The sequence below is a fragment of the Pleurodeles waltl genome, chromosome 8 (genome assembly GCF_031143425.1).
Source record: "Pleurodeles waltl isolate 20211129_DDA chromosome 8, aPleWal1.hap1.20221129, whole genome shotgun sequence".
Lineage (NCBI taxonomy): Eukaryota > Metazoa > Chordata > Amphibia > Caudata > Salamandridae > Pleurodeles > Pleurodeles waltl.
Genome location: NC_090447.1, coordinates 1182354754 through 1182370752, shown reverse-complemented (window position 1 = coordinate 1182370752; position 15999 = coordinate 1182354754). Strand labels below are relative to the sequence as shown.

Here is a 15999-nt window from a genome sequence, read left to right as displayed (position 1 = left end):
CCGATGTTGTGTAGTGCTTTGTGTGCATGGGTGAGGAGTTTGAAGGTGATCCTCTTGTAGACGGGGAGCCAGTGCAGGCCTCTTAGGTGGAGTGTGATGTGGCTGCGTCGGGGAACGTCGAGGATTAGTCGTGCCGAGGCGTTCTGGATTCGTTGTAGTCGTCTCAGGAGCTTGGTTGTTGTTCCTGAGTAGAGGGCATTCACGTAGACGAGTCTGCTGGTGATGAGGGCCTGGGTGACGGTTTTCCTCGTGTCAGGGGGAATCCATTTGAAGATCCTGCGGAGCATCCGCAGGGTGTTGAAGCAGGACGCGGAGACGGCGTTGACTTGCCTGGTCATGGAGAGGGTGGAGTCAAGGATGACCATCAGGTTGCGAGCGTGGTCTGTGGGATCCGGGGCTGTGAACATTCCGTTTAAGTCAACAAAAGAGAAATAGGCCTGCAACCCTTCAATCTTTTTAATGTAACCCATAAAGAGTTTTACATTTAGCAAAACTCAAACTTATAAGAACCCACACATGCACATAAAGGCTTTGGAAAAAAAACACATAAATATCAACAACTTCAGCATTACAAATGGTCTCTTACTGCTACTAAAACCTCTTTTATTTCACATTATATTTCTCAAGCGATCAGGTCTTCGAGGGCTCTTTTCCAGGCAATGACCAACCTCAAGAACTTTGCCAGAGTCAAAATAAGTATTCCCCCTCCTGAGTGGTTTATGACAATTTGCCTCATTTTATTAAGAGAAGATCAAGGGCACTCAGGACTGTATTGCCTAGCTTTTGTTTTCCTCCTAATATGTGCACCACGTTTACAAGCTTTCACCCTTTTTTCCTACTCCTCTTACACCTCTCCCACTGGTTAAGGAGAGGTTTCCCCCTTTCTTACCATCCTAAAGACAAGCTCCTGAGATGATGTAAGTCCAGTTAGGACTTTAAAATCATTATCCGCACTCATTACACCTGCTTTTACTTAACCCTTAACACTTGTTTGTATTTAGCCCAGTCCCTAACGAATGGAGGAAAGGGGTCGTCAAAGCTACTGCAAAGAAGTCAAACCTAGACCCCAAGGCAGAAGCTAGCTACAGATAAATTTTTCTTTTGCCAGCAGTCACTAAAATCGGTGACACTTTCTGGCTCAACAACTTTCTAATAATCTTCAAGAGCTCCAGTTACAAGATGGAGTTACGAGATTGCCCCTGTGACGGTACTGAATCCTGTCAGACAAACTTACTATGATGGCATTTCCACCGGCCTCATCCTGCTGTTCAACGTGCGTCATCCTGTTACCTCCAAAAGGGGAACCTGAGGCAAAACTCACTTAATTTTGGGCCACATAAAATCTAATGCTTTTTTTGCTACTATCATTTCTATATTCAACTATGACTCAGGAAGGCCAATGTAGTAAGCATTTCCAGCTATTTACGAGCTTCAAAGCGTTCAGAATATGGCAGCGTGACTGATCATGAATTTCAGAAAAATTTATACGTTCTACGTGGTTCACCATACAGTGCACGTTTAGGTTGTCAAAATACTTAGTGGGTGCCCACAGACAGTAAACGCTGAGCTTGTAGCAAGTTTAGAAGAAATCAAGCAGAAATGATGGGTTTTGGCTCTTTTCCTTTGGTGATTGTTATCTGAATGATAGCTCAGTTGTATGGCGCCTTCCCAAAGGATAGACTGAGAGATAGCTCACCTAGGTGAAACTTGAAAATATGTGTGTCTAACCAGAGGCATACCTCTGCCACCGAAAGCAAACGGATATATTATCAGTCTTTCAGAGTGCATTTTAAGATAGATGCAGAATTTGCTTTAACATGTGCCTTGTGTGTTTTTCCACCAGGATCGCATCTATGCACAGGCAATAGACCAGCACTTGCCTTGTGTAGGCATTGTATGGTTGTGTCCTGCCTCGGTCATATGACAACTGCTTAATGTAGGGGGTACAACAATGCTTTATTTTGATTCAGGACAGCACAGATTTCTGGCAGAGTAATTAACAGATGGTAATACGGACGACTGCACCAAACCACACATATTCTTACCTGTTGCTGGTATTTAGACTGGCGGAGACCTATTTGCTGTTGTTGCCTTGCTTCATACTCTGAAACATTTCCACCTAAATAAAACAAAACAAATTACAAACTAATAGAGAAAAAGTTAGAGAAGGAGATAATCAAGTTAAATTAAAATCAATTGGAGCTATTAAGCAACTGTTTGGATATGTGCTGGTACATAATTAAGAGGTGGAGTTCATTATCATGTAAAGTGGGGCCTATTTTACTTCAATTTTTAAGAAACCTTGTTTTTATTGCATTGTATGAATTATATTTCAGCCAGGGTTTAATCACTACAAATCATATACATTGTCTCACTAAACCAATACATCGAAAAAGAGGTATGAAAAGGATCATCACTACCCAGTGCTGGCCATGTCACGTGTGCACGTCATACAGCATCATCCAACCCTATCGGAAGCCAATGGACAAACCTGGACGGTGCCCTTCAGATAAACAGTAGGTTTCCTGTGCAGGTCCAAGACACCCAAGGTGAAGTGAAGCAAGCACTGGCAAGAAGACTTTCCAGTGCCAATATATTCTAAATGGTCACATGGCACAGTGAAAGAGGAGGTGCCTCTGTTTTTTCACTGTGGTGCTATCATACATTGTGCCACTCCCAGACTCTGCCATATCAGGGTGCAGTCTGCCCCTCCTAAAAACATTACTTTTAGATGGTCTCAAGCCAAACAGTTCCACCCTGGGAGCCACTTGTTTATGATAGCCCGGCACTTTTCTTACCACTTCAAGAATTTCACCACAGACAGGCACGAGTACTGGAAAATATACCAAATGCACAATCTGTTGCTTTTTTAATCCACATCTCCTCCAACACTAATCCCGGTAAATGTATGATGCATCTTATCAGGGTATAGTACCGTTGTATATTAGTTGTAGTGTACCTCTCTGCACTACAAAGAGTGCACACTAATCACATAAAAGTGTTTCCCAGACCTTGTTGCAAACCTCACAATCTAAACTTTTCTCCTATCTGCACTTAAAAGAGCCCTAGCATGTGGGCTTGGACTAATAGGATCTAACGCAGGTTACAAATTAACCCCTTCGTTTTCAGAAATGTAGAGAAGAATGTCAAAAAAGGCTGTTTTTCTTTGTTGCTACTTCCCTTATTGTCGGGTGCATCACCCAATGTTGTACCTACTGGGACGGTGAAGGCACTCCGATTCGTTAATACCAAACTCAAACTAGCATGGTTTGACGGCTTCAATCGTATTGTAATTGAATCTATATAGGATTACTCTACAACCGCCTTCCCTCCATCTGTCAATGCACTGCACAAAGACCAGGAGAGAATTCTGGGGTAGAGTGTGATCATGTGAATGATCTTCAGAAGGAGGTTATATTCTATATTGTGTCATACTTTCACATTTCAGCAGTGTGGTGCGAATTAAAGTGCTGATAGATTACTACACAAGCCTTTACCACACATGGAATACCAAGCAGTGACCTCTGCAACACGTGGCTTTACACTGTGGACCTTTAGTACCCATTTGTAGGGATATGGAGATAGAATGTTTCAAAGTGGAAGTGGCCTGGGCGAGAGAGATAATGTGAATAATAGTGGCCGTCTCATGCAGATGTCACTGCATCTGGCTGGAATCAAACACAAATTGTTAGACGTCGAATGGCTGGCTTACATTGAGGAGTGTGACATTTGCATATTTCAAGAAATATGGGCTACAGAGAAAATATATTTAAATAGCTACACCTCATATAGCATAGAGGCTAAGCCATCAGAGAAATCTGGAAGAGCTAGTGGGGGTTTGCTAACCCTATTGAGGAATGATTTACCTAGTTCCCGTAAGATCATGCAAATAGGTTTGCCTGATGTATTGGGTATTGTTATAACATCCCCCTCTGGAGTCCGCATTGCTTTTATTATTAATATATATGTACGACTGGTTGCGGCAAGCAAAGATTCCCCAACTCAGTTTTCCCTGGAGAAGGCACTAGAAACAGCTCATTCTGATGTAAAAGTAATCACAGCAGCTGATTTTAACAGTTCATTTGAACCTTCCCAACTTTTGATTGAGGTCACTGATCTAGAGGACGAGCTATGGAATATTCCTTCTGTAGTGGGAAAATCTTGCCATTAAGATTGTGTCCTTGATGGTTAGTATGGGGCTTAAGAGCTTGCAATGGCTACACACTATCTGGTTCTGGGAGGGCTATCAACTTTAACAGGGGAAGTCACTCTAGTTTTATCGATTACATCTTACTAGATGTGAGACTGTGGGCTCCCCTAGGCAATATGAAAGTCGAGAACCGCGTGGATAGCCACCGCAATCCTTTCATTTTACTCTTATTTGGGGAAGTGCTAAGAAAGGAGAATAGCACCTGTGTGGCGCTGGCCCCTGAACTAATTGTGTCCAATAATCGCTGTTATCTGTCATGGCCGGCAGTGATGTCTAACCAAAACCTGTATTCTAAGATTTACAGCCTTTTTGCACTTTATTTGTCTAGGCATGCTGGTTATTCTCCCATACATATCCCCATCCTAGATGTACACAGTCATCTATTCAAAGGATTGCAGGAACTGTTCTGTAAGTAAAATCAAGGTAAGGTGGGAATGAGTAAAATAGTCAGATGGTTTGACGCAGGCTCTAAAGAAATTCCATTAAGGAGGGAAATAGAGAGGGAATAGTAGTAGTTTGGCGGAATTATAACAGAGCTCTTAGTAGTGCAAAAATAAAATGGGAGGACTCGATTTGGAGGGATATGTTTGTGACAGCTGCTAGGAGGGATACATTTTGGAAGTTGGTGGCCATAGCAGGGCCTGTTAGTGGAGGCACCTATCCTTATCATATTATCTCCCATTTTACTAGTTTGTACCCCCCTGAGGATTCATATGGGCTTGTATGCAGTGAAGACGAGGCATTTACTGAGGATTTTGTATCTGATCAAGGGGGAGGGGACATGGAAGGTCCTGTGTCTTTTAGTCTTCATGATACAGCTAGGGCAATTGAAGCACTGACAGGTGGTAAGGCACCCAGACCGGATAAAATCCCAGGAGACCTGAACAAGTCAAAGCCATTAGTCTGGACTAGCTACATAAATCTGTTATCCAATGCTACCTCAAAGGGAGGGGATATACCTGAGACATGCAGGGGGGGCTGTGAATATTTCGATCTATGAAAAAGGGGATGCCACTGATCCTTCCAACTATAGACCTATAAGCCTTATCGATAACCTCCAGAAAATCTTTGATAGGCAAGTTTTAGATAAATGGCTATTGTGGGCAGAAGAAGAAAAAATGTTGTCCCCCTTACAGGCGGGCTTCCATCCGACCAGTACTGTTGGCCAGGTTTCCAGGTTAGTTGTTCTTTATTGGAAATATGTACTGTTAGCAAAAAAAAGGCTTTATGAGGTAGCCATTGTAGATCTTAAGACTGGGTTTGATCTTATCCCACCTAATACCTTGTAGCATGTACTAGCGAACATGGGGGTTCCCTCAAACTTGCTTGGATTGATTACTAAGCTCTATTTGAAGAACTATGTGCGTTGGGGCAGTCAGTGAGAACTAACAGATAGGATTGTTATTAGACGTGGTGTGCATCAAGGATGCATGCTTGCGTCTGCATTATTCACACTCTAGATGAACGGTGTGGTGAAGAAACTTCTTGACTGCAAAAACGACTCTCACACTGTCAATAATGCAAAGGTTCCTATTTACTTTTTACAGATGATTCATTACTCATATCCAAAACACCAAAGGGGCTGCAGGCTCTTATTGACAGATTTATGAATTTGTGTAGGTCCAGAGGACTGGAGTTGAATGCAAGAAAGATTAAATATAAGGTCTTTGGCCAGAAGGGATTTAGGAGTATGCCAATTCAAGTGGGCGGTGAAATACTGGAAAGGGTTAACTGTTTTGATTGTCTAGGGGTTAAATTAACCAGCAACCTTAAATGGCTGCCTCAGCTAACTAAGTCCTCTCTAACTGTAAAGCATAAATCTAATGCCATTATTAGGGTATATAAGAACACCAACTGCTGTTCTGTTTCTCCAGCCCTAGTAGTCTATCAAGCCAAGGCACACAACGCTGCTTTATTTGGCGCAGAGAACTGGAGCCATTGTAACATGGGTTGTTTAGCTGCTGCAGAAAATACATTTGTAAGTTGGTATTACCTGCGAGCAACCCACTGACCTTACTTTATTTAGAACTTGACTTGCGTAGAATTGTTGATCTGGCTGCTTTAAAGCCTCTGGTCTATTGGGTTTGCCTGTGGTCCACAAATGAACTTAGCCATTATAGGGATTCCCTAAGAGATTTGATAATTATGGCAAATGTTAAACGTATTCCTTGGGCGAAATCAGTGCATGACTGGTTATGTGGACTGTGTCTAGGGAAGTTTAGGGATGAGACAGATTAGCTCCATAAAGCTGATCTTAACATGCTCAAGAATTGTTATTGGGAATTTATTAATGAGCAGAATGCTTTGGTTGATGACTACGGTTCCCTGACATACAAATTCCTGGAAATCAAGCTTTTCCCAAGCTTTGAATCATTTCTTCATAAGATTACTCCTGCTCTTGTCAGAAGTTTGTATATCCGTCTTAGGCTTCGCTGATTATCACGGATGTCTCTTTACCTCTACCCAGCCACCGAACCCTAGAGTTACCATTACCTACCTTTACCTCTAGCCATCCCTGAACCCTAAAATCATCCTCACTACCCTTTACTTCTACCCACACATAAAAATTAAATAAAAATGATGGTATTAAAAAAAGAAATGTAACTGCGTGGCAAGGGTATACATTTTTACCTGTGTGGTAAAGGTCATACGTTTTAAAGGATCCATGTTAAAGGCTGTGTCCCTAAGATATACATTAACAGAATGTTATGCCATTGGAATATAGGCCACATCCAAGGGGATTCTCCCTGTCAGTGATTTTACCATACAAGGCCAGATTTTATCCGTTTCAGAACTAGACTAATATCCTCAGATGTGTCACCTGATAATAGATGAAGATATCATTCACAGCTAGACCTCCCTTTAATTTAGGAAACAACAGTTTCACTGGAATTCTATGGTGGTCTCCATGCATATAAATTGCCAGACAGTGGTTTGTAGAGAAGCAAGAAAGGAGGCTCCAACCTAACCAGCAAAGCCTGGAAGAGCAGGGGCACCCTTGACAATTTTTACATTTTATTACATGAAAATGACCCATCCAGTAAACTTGGGACAAGGAGAGTCATCTTCTCAAGTTCCTATGGACTAAACAAGCATTTAGGTCTGCTACTAGAGCGGTTATTTCATTCAGTGCAGTGTACAGTCAACTGAAAATTGTATTATTTATTCACGTCCCTTGGCATCCTTCAGTCTCCACCCATTTGTGTGAGTTTCACTGGTTAACTGTTGAAAAACGAGTCAAGTTCAAAGCATTGTGCTTTATGTATAAGGCTGTGGCTCAGAAGACCCCTGATTATATGAGCAACCTAGTCATCCTGTAGGCCACACTCTTGTAGCTCGAGCCTCACGGTAATTCCCAGAGTGAAAATGGCGCGGCAGGGAGGTCGCTCCTTCAAATATTTTGGCCCTAAACTTCGGAACTCACTGCCCCTTGGAGTTAGAACTGCAACTTCCCTCGCAATCGTTCAGCAGAAGGTGAAGACTTGGCTCAGTTAGTGGGTTTTAGGTGCTCTCTCAATTCTTTCTGACCTGGAGCTGGGAAGCCCCGCGGGCAGTCATGCACTTTACAAATGTAAAATAAATGGAGGGACCTAACATGCACCGGAGGGAGCGTGAAATTTATTATTTCAGATGTTCCCATGATAATTGCGTATCCGGCAAGACACTGCAAAGTTTGTAGGTTTTCAGTCAGTGGCGGAAGGATCAGGTCTCCAAACGTTAGCAAGCACATCATTTGCAAAGAGGAACAATTCATACATGTCAGAACGAAATGATATGCTGCTAAGGGTCTGGAAAATGATGCATGTGGCATGCAAGTGGTTCATTTAGAAGTATACATAAGGAGCATTTCTGACTCACAACCAAATCCGTATTATTCTAGAAATGGAGCCATTAGATTTTATCCTGCCAGGGTGACTCTTTGCCCTATCAGAGTCGGTTTCCTTTCTCTCTAGATGCTGGAAGCAAACGGAGCCATACGACTCGGGCTCCCTAGACCTGAGAGGGCAAAACCAACTGCAGCTTTGTAACTGCAGGGGTCGCACCTCACGCTTTCTCCGAAGGGTGAATGTGGGCAGGTTCCCAAGCATGGTCTGTCAGCCTGCCCACGGGCACCCCTTAGCCTCCTATTGCCAGGCTGCTTACACCCAGCCATCCCTTCTTCAGAGGACACTTTCTCAATAAGGACCACAAGGCTCTGCTGCTGCACTTGAAAAGTTGAGGCTCAGCAAGCCCAGCAGGGAGGCTGTGACTCAGAGCAAAGGTCTTTGCTCCAGATGACTGTTCATAGCCCCTGGGGAGTCCAAAGAGTAGGGTTCAGCCCTCACTGCTGCATATTGGTTTGTCCACTTATGTGCCACTTTCTATCTTGCTGCTAAGCATCTTGTCCACTGCTCCAGAACAGAATGTATCAGCAATGACAGAGCTTCTACTGCGAATGGCCAGCTTCCTCTCAATTTTTGTTTCCAGTTGAGGCACTGCAGGATCCACATAGATGATGCAACCCAAGCCGCACACGTCACTATGAGACACTTGCAAGGCAATTCCTGATTACACAACCATGCTGTTTGTAGCGAAATGGAAGTCTACCAAATGTTGTGTCCCAGCCTCTTTCTTTATTTGCGATGGACTGACTGTAGGGATGCTGACTCTAAAAAAGGTGATGTTGGATTCACAAGCCGGCAGAGAATCTTCACATTGGCAATATAACTTTATGGGCCAGCTGTAGTTGGGGACCGCAAAAAGTAATTGCCTAGTGTTCGCTTTGTGATTCTGCTTGTAACGCACTTCTGCTCTTACCATCTCCTCCTTTCAGCATGGCCAGAAGGATACTCTGCCTTAGTTTCAGGACATTTCCCATGCTTTTCACCCATATCCTGGTGTCAGGAGATAAATGTTAATGGTAGCACAGCTCCTATAATGTGAAGATTCACCAATCTCCTGAAAAGAGCCTCAATCTTGCAAATGCTGTTCTTAAAAGTTTGATATCAGCTACCACTAGTACCAATGACAGATGCACCCGCCATATCCGCTTACAATATGCATTTTTCTTATATTCACAATGGATTTTGACATCATAAAGTTCACAAACATTACATTTACTAAAAAAAAACAACAACAACAACAAAAAAAAAACTATAAGTTCAAAGGGAAGCTTTTGGCCACAAGCTCTCTGAATGCATTTACAGAGGGAAGATAGTAAGCAATTATGCACCTCGAAAACATAAATAAGCTGCCTCAGGAAATGGCTGCCAGAACATGAGGCAAGGAGGACAACTCCCTTGAGAATGGATGTATGGGTTAAGAGGACCTACTCCATGTAATCACATCAGAACAAGGCTGTCTGTGGTGAGGGGAGTCCTGGGGGGGTGGGAGGGCGTTTAAGGATGAAGAGCCACACAAGCTCCGACAATACAGAAAAACTGGGAAACAACAGTGAACAGAAATTTTTTTGCATGGCAAAGAAGCTGTACTGGTCCCTGTGCTTCATCCATACAGCATCCATCACCCAGACAGCTCTAGCAAAGTAGTACACAGCCCTATATATAAAATAAAAACTAGATTGGTGAACAATGCGATAAAAGTGAGGTTCTGGTTTTAACATGTCAAGCCTTGGATACAAAATACTGGCAGTTAGTTCAAACATGTAGCGATTAAAACCCATTAAAGAATAATCGTGCAACATGCCAGTTCTTAAAATGCAGCCCTTGGAGGAATCCAAGTATACTGTATTGGGTAAAAAAATGCCCAACTAAAATTAGTGTAATTCCTAATGAAGCACTTTCATGTGCTACTTTGGAAACTATTGTTTCCAAACTTTGGAAGCTATTGTTTTGTGCGAGTTAGATCAAAAAGCACTTTGAGTATATTACTCTTATAAATATTGAAAAGGAATTGAAATACGCTCTTTATGAAAACTCGTATCCCCTTCTAGGCTACATGGTAATCGTTTTCTATGTGCAGTACATAATGGAAGAGGTAGAATGATCTCTTTCTGGCCATTGGCAAAGGGGTTGCACTATAGACTCCTAATGATCACTGCACCATGTGCGAAGGACATTGAATGGGCCACATTTACGCTCACCCTAGCTGCAAATACGACACTGGGTGACCCACCCAATTGTTCAACTGCATGCACACCACCCCATGACACCTTTCGGAAAAAAACAGCTTTTCACCAAATCCAATGGCATGCACCCAGTTTCTGATCTGGATAAAATTCTCCAGAACGTTGCCCCTATACTACGGACCGCAGCACAAAAAAGGTGAGAGCAACAGCGCGTACTCTCAAATGGGGAATGGGCTGAGATTTTCAACTGTACGTGCTCTGCTGCAACCTCTGTAGTGGACAAAGAGGCGATGGTTAAGATCCTTCAGTACTGCTACTACACTTCAGATCGCATACACTCTTTTTCTCTCACTATATCCCCCACATGGTGGAGGTAATGTGGTCTAAAGGACACAGTCATACATTTCCTCTGGCACGCCCCAAGCTACGATACTGGGACAGAGGTCCCCCACAGCATCAATGAGATGTTTCATACTGATATCCCCCCAGTTCTTGGCAAACACTATCTTGGGCCTACCCAATGCACTCGCATACCTGCTACACTCTCCCCGGGGGAAGGGCATCACATTAGCCTTCTGCACGGCCAAGCAGGCCATTACGGCGTTGTGGGAAACGGACACAGCCCCGGAATATGGAGCATTGCTCTATAGGTTGTGAATTATCCTAGGGATGGAGCGGTGCACCGCCACCATAGAGGTGAGAGAAACGAAATTTGAGAAGACCTGGGTTCCATGCATTACCTTCTTAGCACAGGCATTTAGGGAACTTTCATGGCCCGTAACTATGGGTACTCGTCCAATGGGGCCCACCATCCTGCTGCTAAACCCTAGCTGTGTAATACTGACATGAACGCGAGATTTGGGGTATTCCCATAGGGACTGTTCACTCTACTTACATGGAGTGCTCTTCACTACGCATGTTGGAGGAGGGGGTGGGAGGGAGGTTATTGGTGGAGTTAATGTTTACATTTATTTGTGGGGTGGGGGCGGGGGGAGGGTCTTGTTATCTGTGGTTCGATGTTTCGATGCGCTGAGATCACCAGCCTCTAGATGTAGGTGGTGCAATTGTTTGTAAATCCACAAATAGATTTCAACCTTAAAGTGCCACGTTCAGTGTCCCATGTTATCTAAAATACCATGTACCTGGCATTGCATGCGAAGTATCCTTACCAGAATTACCACAAGGAAATGCACAATTTTAATTCAGGTGCAATGGGGAGAGGCACAAAAACAGACAACAACTGTAGCTCCTTTATTCCGTATCTGGTTTCCTTTTAAATATCGAGGCACACGGTGGATCCTGCGGGCTTCATAGTTAGGTAATGGTGAAAACTTGTCTGTGCAATTATCTGATAACAGCAGAGTAAAACTCAATGTTAAAATATTTTGATGCGAGAAGCATCATCAGATGAAACTTAAAGACTTTGGAAACGTTTTGGGTTATGCGACTTTAAGGTGTGAAAGCAACTTCTATTAGTAAGTCAATGCTGTGAACACCATTTGAAGAGTTTACAATGCTAGTCATATTAAAGTGCTTGCAGTTAATATCCAGCACATAATATTGTGTCGTGCGCGGATGCCAATTCAACTTTTTATTGGATGCGCATACACATAGCAACTATGTAAAAACAAAGTGTGAAGAAAAGAAAATGCAAATGTTACACCAAATGTGGTTTCCTATTCTGGCAGTGCCACAATGTGCGCCTGCTACCTCAATTTAGTGACCAGACCACTTTCTACGGGGTAAACTCCCTTGAGATCCTGCCCTATGTTAACTCAATGTTTACATTCTGGAATGATGTGCTAGAAAATAAAGTGACATAAAAAAAAAATCATAAATGCTCCCTTTTTACACTCTGTGCAGGCAATCGACCAATACCATTCAAAAGGGATATGGATGGCATCTCAACGAAGTTGAGTTTAACGACACTGACGTGGGTGCGGTCGTTATGAAAATACTTTTCTGCCGAGGAAGAGTATACAGTACTGTGTGCAAAAGTTTAAAGTCCATTTTAAGAAATCTTATCGAGCCACGTGGACCAACATTCCATGTGACCCTGCACCACTCCAAAGAGCATTTTTTAGATGGTGCATGGAGCCACTCCAAACACAGTCAGCAATATTAAAAGCTCTTTAAAAGGATTCTCATATTTGTGCTGTCCAATGCTACAGACTTCAATATTGCATTTTAAATATTACCCAGTCTCCTCGGAGCCAGATTAATAGGTCCTGGTCTATGTGCTTCCCTGTATCTCTCCAAGGCCTCCATCTCCGTTCTTGCAACTGAAAAGAAAAAAAGACAGCAACAAGTACGTTTAGCAAGACCTAAAATAAACATAGGGAAGGACTTGAAACTGAGAGATAATACGGAGAAGAATTAATCTGAAGAACAATTCCTAAGTACTGGGTGACAAGGTAACCACACATGAGAATAACTTGTGACAAATTGGTGATGGCTTGCTAGCACATTTAAATATGTACATTTGATAAAGACGCTAATCATTGCATTGGAATCCCTCCCTACCTTCCCCGTACGGTAGACTAGATCACACCAAAAACCACAAGCCTGCGTCAGCCCGGGCTTAAGATGAACAAATGCAAACTAGATATCAGAGCCCTCTGTGGGTCCAATGTGCCCTATCAACGCTCAACATTGGGCGCATAAGTAGATTCAAAGTGAGCATATAAAGAGGGATCCAGAAAACACTGTCGACATGCTTCATATCGTCCCTCTTTACATGTCGCTTTAATCCGCGTGGACTGATTACAAGTGTTGCTAGATGCAAACAAGCACTGGAAAAGTCAATAGCTTTCTGCCATGAAACCTATCCACTTTGCCAAAGCCCTTTTGCTCCTACATTGGCGCTGCACATGCACGTGCATTCGAGATCTACACCTTTTCATGTTTTCCTCGTATCTGAAGAAACCCATTTCAATGTTGGTCACCACGGATGAACAAAAATCTGTGGCAGCCATCCATAAATGCATACGATAAAAAATAGGAAACAATTACAATGGTTGGGCCCCTTATTACGGGCGATAACACTGTACAATGATCACGTCTAATAGGTATAATTGATGTTGACTTTGATTTGTATGTCTGTGCTGTGGACTGTTTGCTGAAATGACAATAATAACATTTAAAAAAAAGATAATACATAGGAAAATAAGAGGCTCAGCTTAATGCCAGAGCAAGATGGCAGCCTGAATACACAGACTCTGCCATTTCAGCTGGGTCCAACAGAACCCATGGCCAAAGAGATGCAATCCATTGAGTACACATAAAGATAACAACAAAGGATAATCTGGTGGTCTGATAGCTGTGATGTTGTTCAGGCTGGACTCACTGCGGGGCAGATGGAAGGGAGACATGCAGCTAGTGGCAAGGCTTCTGCAAATTAATACACTTGGTGATTACTCCATCACAGTTTAGGAGGTCTTAACTAACCCCACCTGTCTGCTCAGGAAAATTTATTATCTTTGTCCCACGTGGTACGGGTCTGCACCACGCCACAGAGTAAAGGGGTATACCGGTGCACACCCTTTGCAAGATGGGTGTGTCCCATCGGTCCTACCAGTTACGTCAATGGTTGGACATTATGATATCCACTACCAATAAGGATCACAAGTATACTTAAAGCATTAATTTGTAAGGGCGTTTGTCTAGAAGATGTTTCATACTGCATCTCTACATCTCAGGACTAATGTTGCTCAGGGAGTGAGGGGAGAGTTGCCTTACCTTAAGAAATGGGTGATTTCTAAGAATGAATGTTTGTGATGATGTTTCTTCTAATATGCCCAAATTGAGCTAACCATGATCATGCCATGCTGAATCTACAGTTTACTTCACAATACATGCTTTCTAAACAATGGTACAATTGACATCACACCTGCCATGCCTGCAGAAACTGTAAGGAGAGAAAGTCTGCAGCAGGGCTCTGATTGGGAGGGGGAACAAGCAGGAGCAAGGTAAGAGAAAGCAGCCTCCATTTCTAATCAAATATTGTCTCACTCAAAAATGACGTGACTAAATTTTGTTTGGATACATTTCTGAACTATATTTCTCTGTCGTTTAAAGTGCAATGTCATCAGTGCACTTGTACGACTATATGCAACTTAAAAATTAATGATTCACACAAATAATTTGTCATGCAGATTTGTACATTTAAACACTTCTACAGCTTCACAAGCACTCTAGCTGAACCACTCAACATATTATCAGGCCACAGAGGAAGGACAAATACCTCAAAATCTATGCACAGCCATAATAATACTTACCCACATGCAACGTAAGGCTCCAGGTGAATGCTCTTTGTACAAATCAATCAACTCGCTGAATGTGGAGATTAAAACTTAGCAAAGGTCCTTGCCAAGCACTTGTATACGATCGTAGATAAGTTTATCCACTCGGATCAGTCACCGTTTATGCCATACAAAGCTACCCAACACGATGTATGGGGCCTATTTGGTTACCCGCTAAAGACAAACAAGAAACAAGAACCAGCAGCACTTCAGTAGTTAGAAGGCGAAAAGGCATTCAATTCACTGGAGTGGCTGTTCCTTCCTGCAATATTACGATGTATGGCATTTGGCACCAAGTTTTCAGGGATCTCCCTTCTTCATACAAAAACAATAACCAGAGGTTGGGCGAAGAGTATAAGATCCCATGGAGAGAGGTATGAGGCAGGGTGGACCCCTCTCACTGCTTTTATTAGCCTTGCCCAAAAACCTTTGGCAAGGCGGATAAGGAAGGACAGTATCTTTTTTGGTAGTAACTTATTTCATTTTGCCAATTCTTTTTTCTGCATGACCCTCGACTGACCTTGCTGGGCAGACTGCTGATCAGTGCTTCCTCTTCTCATCTGTGCCGGCTTATAAAAAGATGCTAGCACTGCAGCCACTGTAACATACCACTACAGATTACTGGAATAGTGTAGCTGTCACTTATCTGCCCTTTGTTCATTTCCTTGTCGCAGAGACTACCTCTGCCTAAGGGGTGCCTGACCCTTCCAAAACCTGTTTTGTTAGCTTGGTTTTATCTGGCCTTACCTTGGCTTCCCTTCTAGGTTATCTACAAGTTTGTGTGGCCTTGTTTTTGCATTTATTTTATCTTCCTTATGTTACTTCTTTCATTTTACGGTATCTTTTTTTAACACCATTACATTTCTCAGTCTGACCCCTGTTTAGCCTTGCTGGGCAGACTGCTGGTCAGTGCTTCCTGTCCTGCGCCTGTATTTAACATGGTACTAGCAGTGCAGATGCACAGTGGGTGCGCAGCCAGCATCCCAAAAGCACACCAAAGACAAGTCTGGCTGCACCTGTCTGACGCCACAGCCTCTACTCCTCCTCCCACGGCACGGAGAGTTCGAGTTTGTGAAGCCGGGAGGAAGAATAATTCAATCAGCCTATTAGCTATGGCTGCTGCTCCGCCTCCCCAGATTTTGCTAAGTGCCCTTTTTTCTGTTGAAACTGTCATTTCTCCTATCAGGTATCTCCCATTGGCTCTTCCACCCCCTGGTGCCACCCTACTACCCACCTTCCTCCTACCAACACAACCCCAGGTAGCTTCTCCAACGCCAACCCCCTCCTAGGACTCCCACAGCTCGGAGGACACCGACGACCGCACAGACATCATAGACCTCGCTTAATAAGGACTGTAACCCAGAAGTAGAGGCTGCACTCCCCTGGTTCTAAAATATTGAGTGGGCAGATGATCAAAGAAA

At 43.2% G+C, this 15999-nt stretch overlaps 1 protein-coding gene across 1 annotated transcript in view; it reads right to left on the bottom strand.

Annotated features, from left to right (window-relative positions):
• EPSTI1 (epithelial stromal interaction 1) overlaps positions 1-15999 on the bottom strand; it is a 145002-nt gene that overhangs the window by 69213 nt on the left and 59790 nt on the right. Inside the window, exons 3-4 of the mRNA XM_069205421.1 lie at positions 12476-12559; positions 2046-2119 (exon numbers count right to left, since the gene is read on the bottom strand). Coding sequence (XP_069061522.1) covers positions 2046-2119; positions 12476-12559 — 158 coding nt within the window. The remainder of the gene's footprint in view (positions 1-2045; positions 2120-12475; positions 12560-15999) is intronic.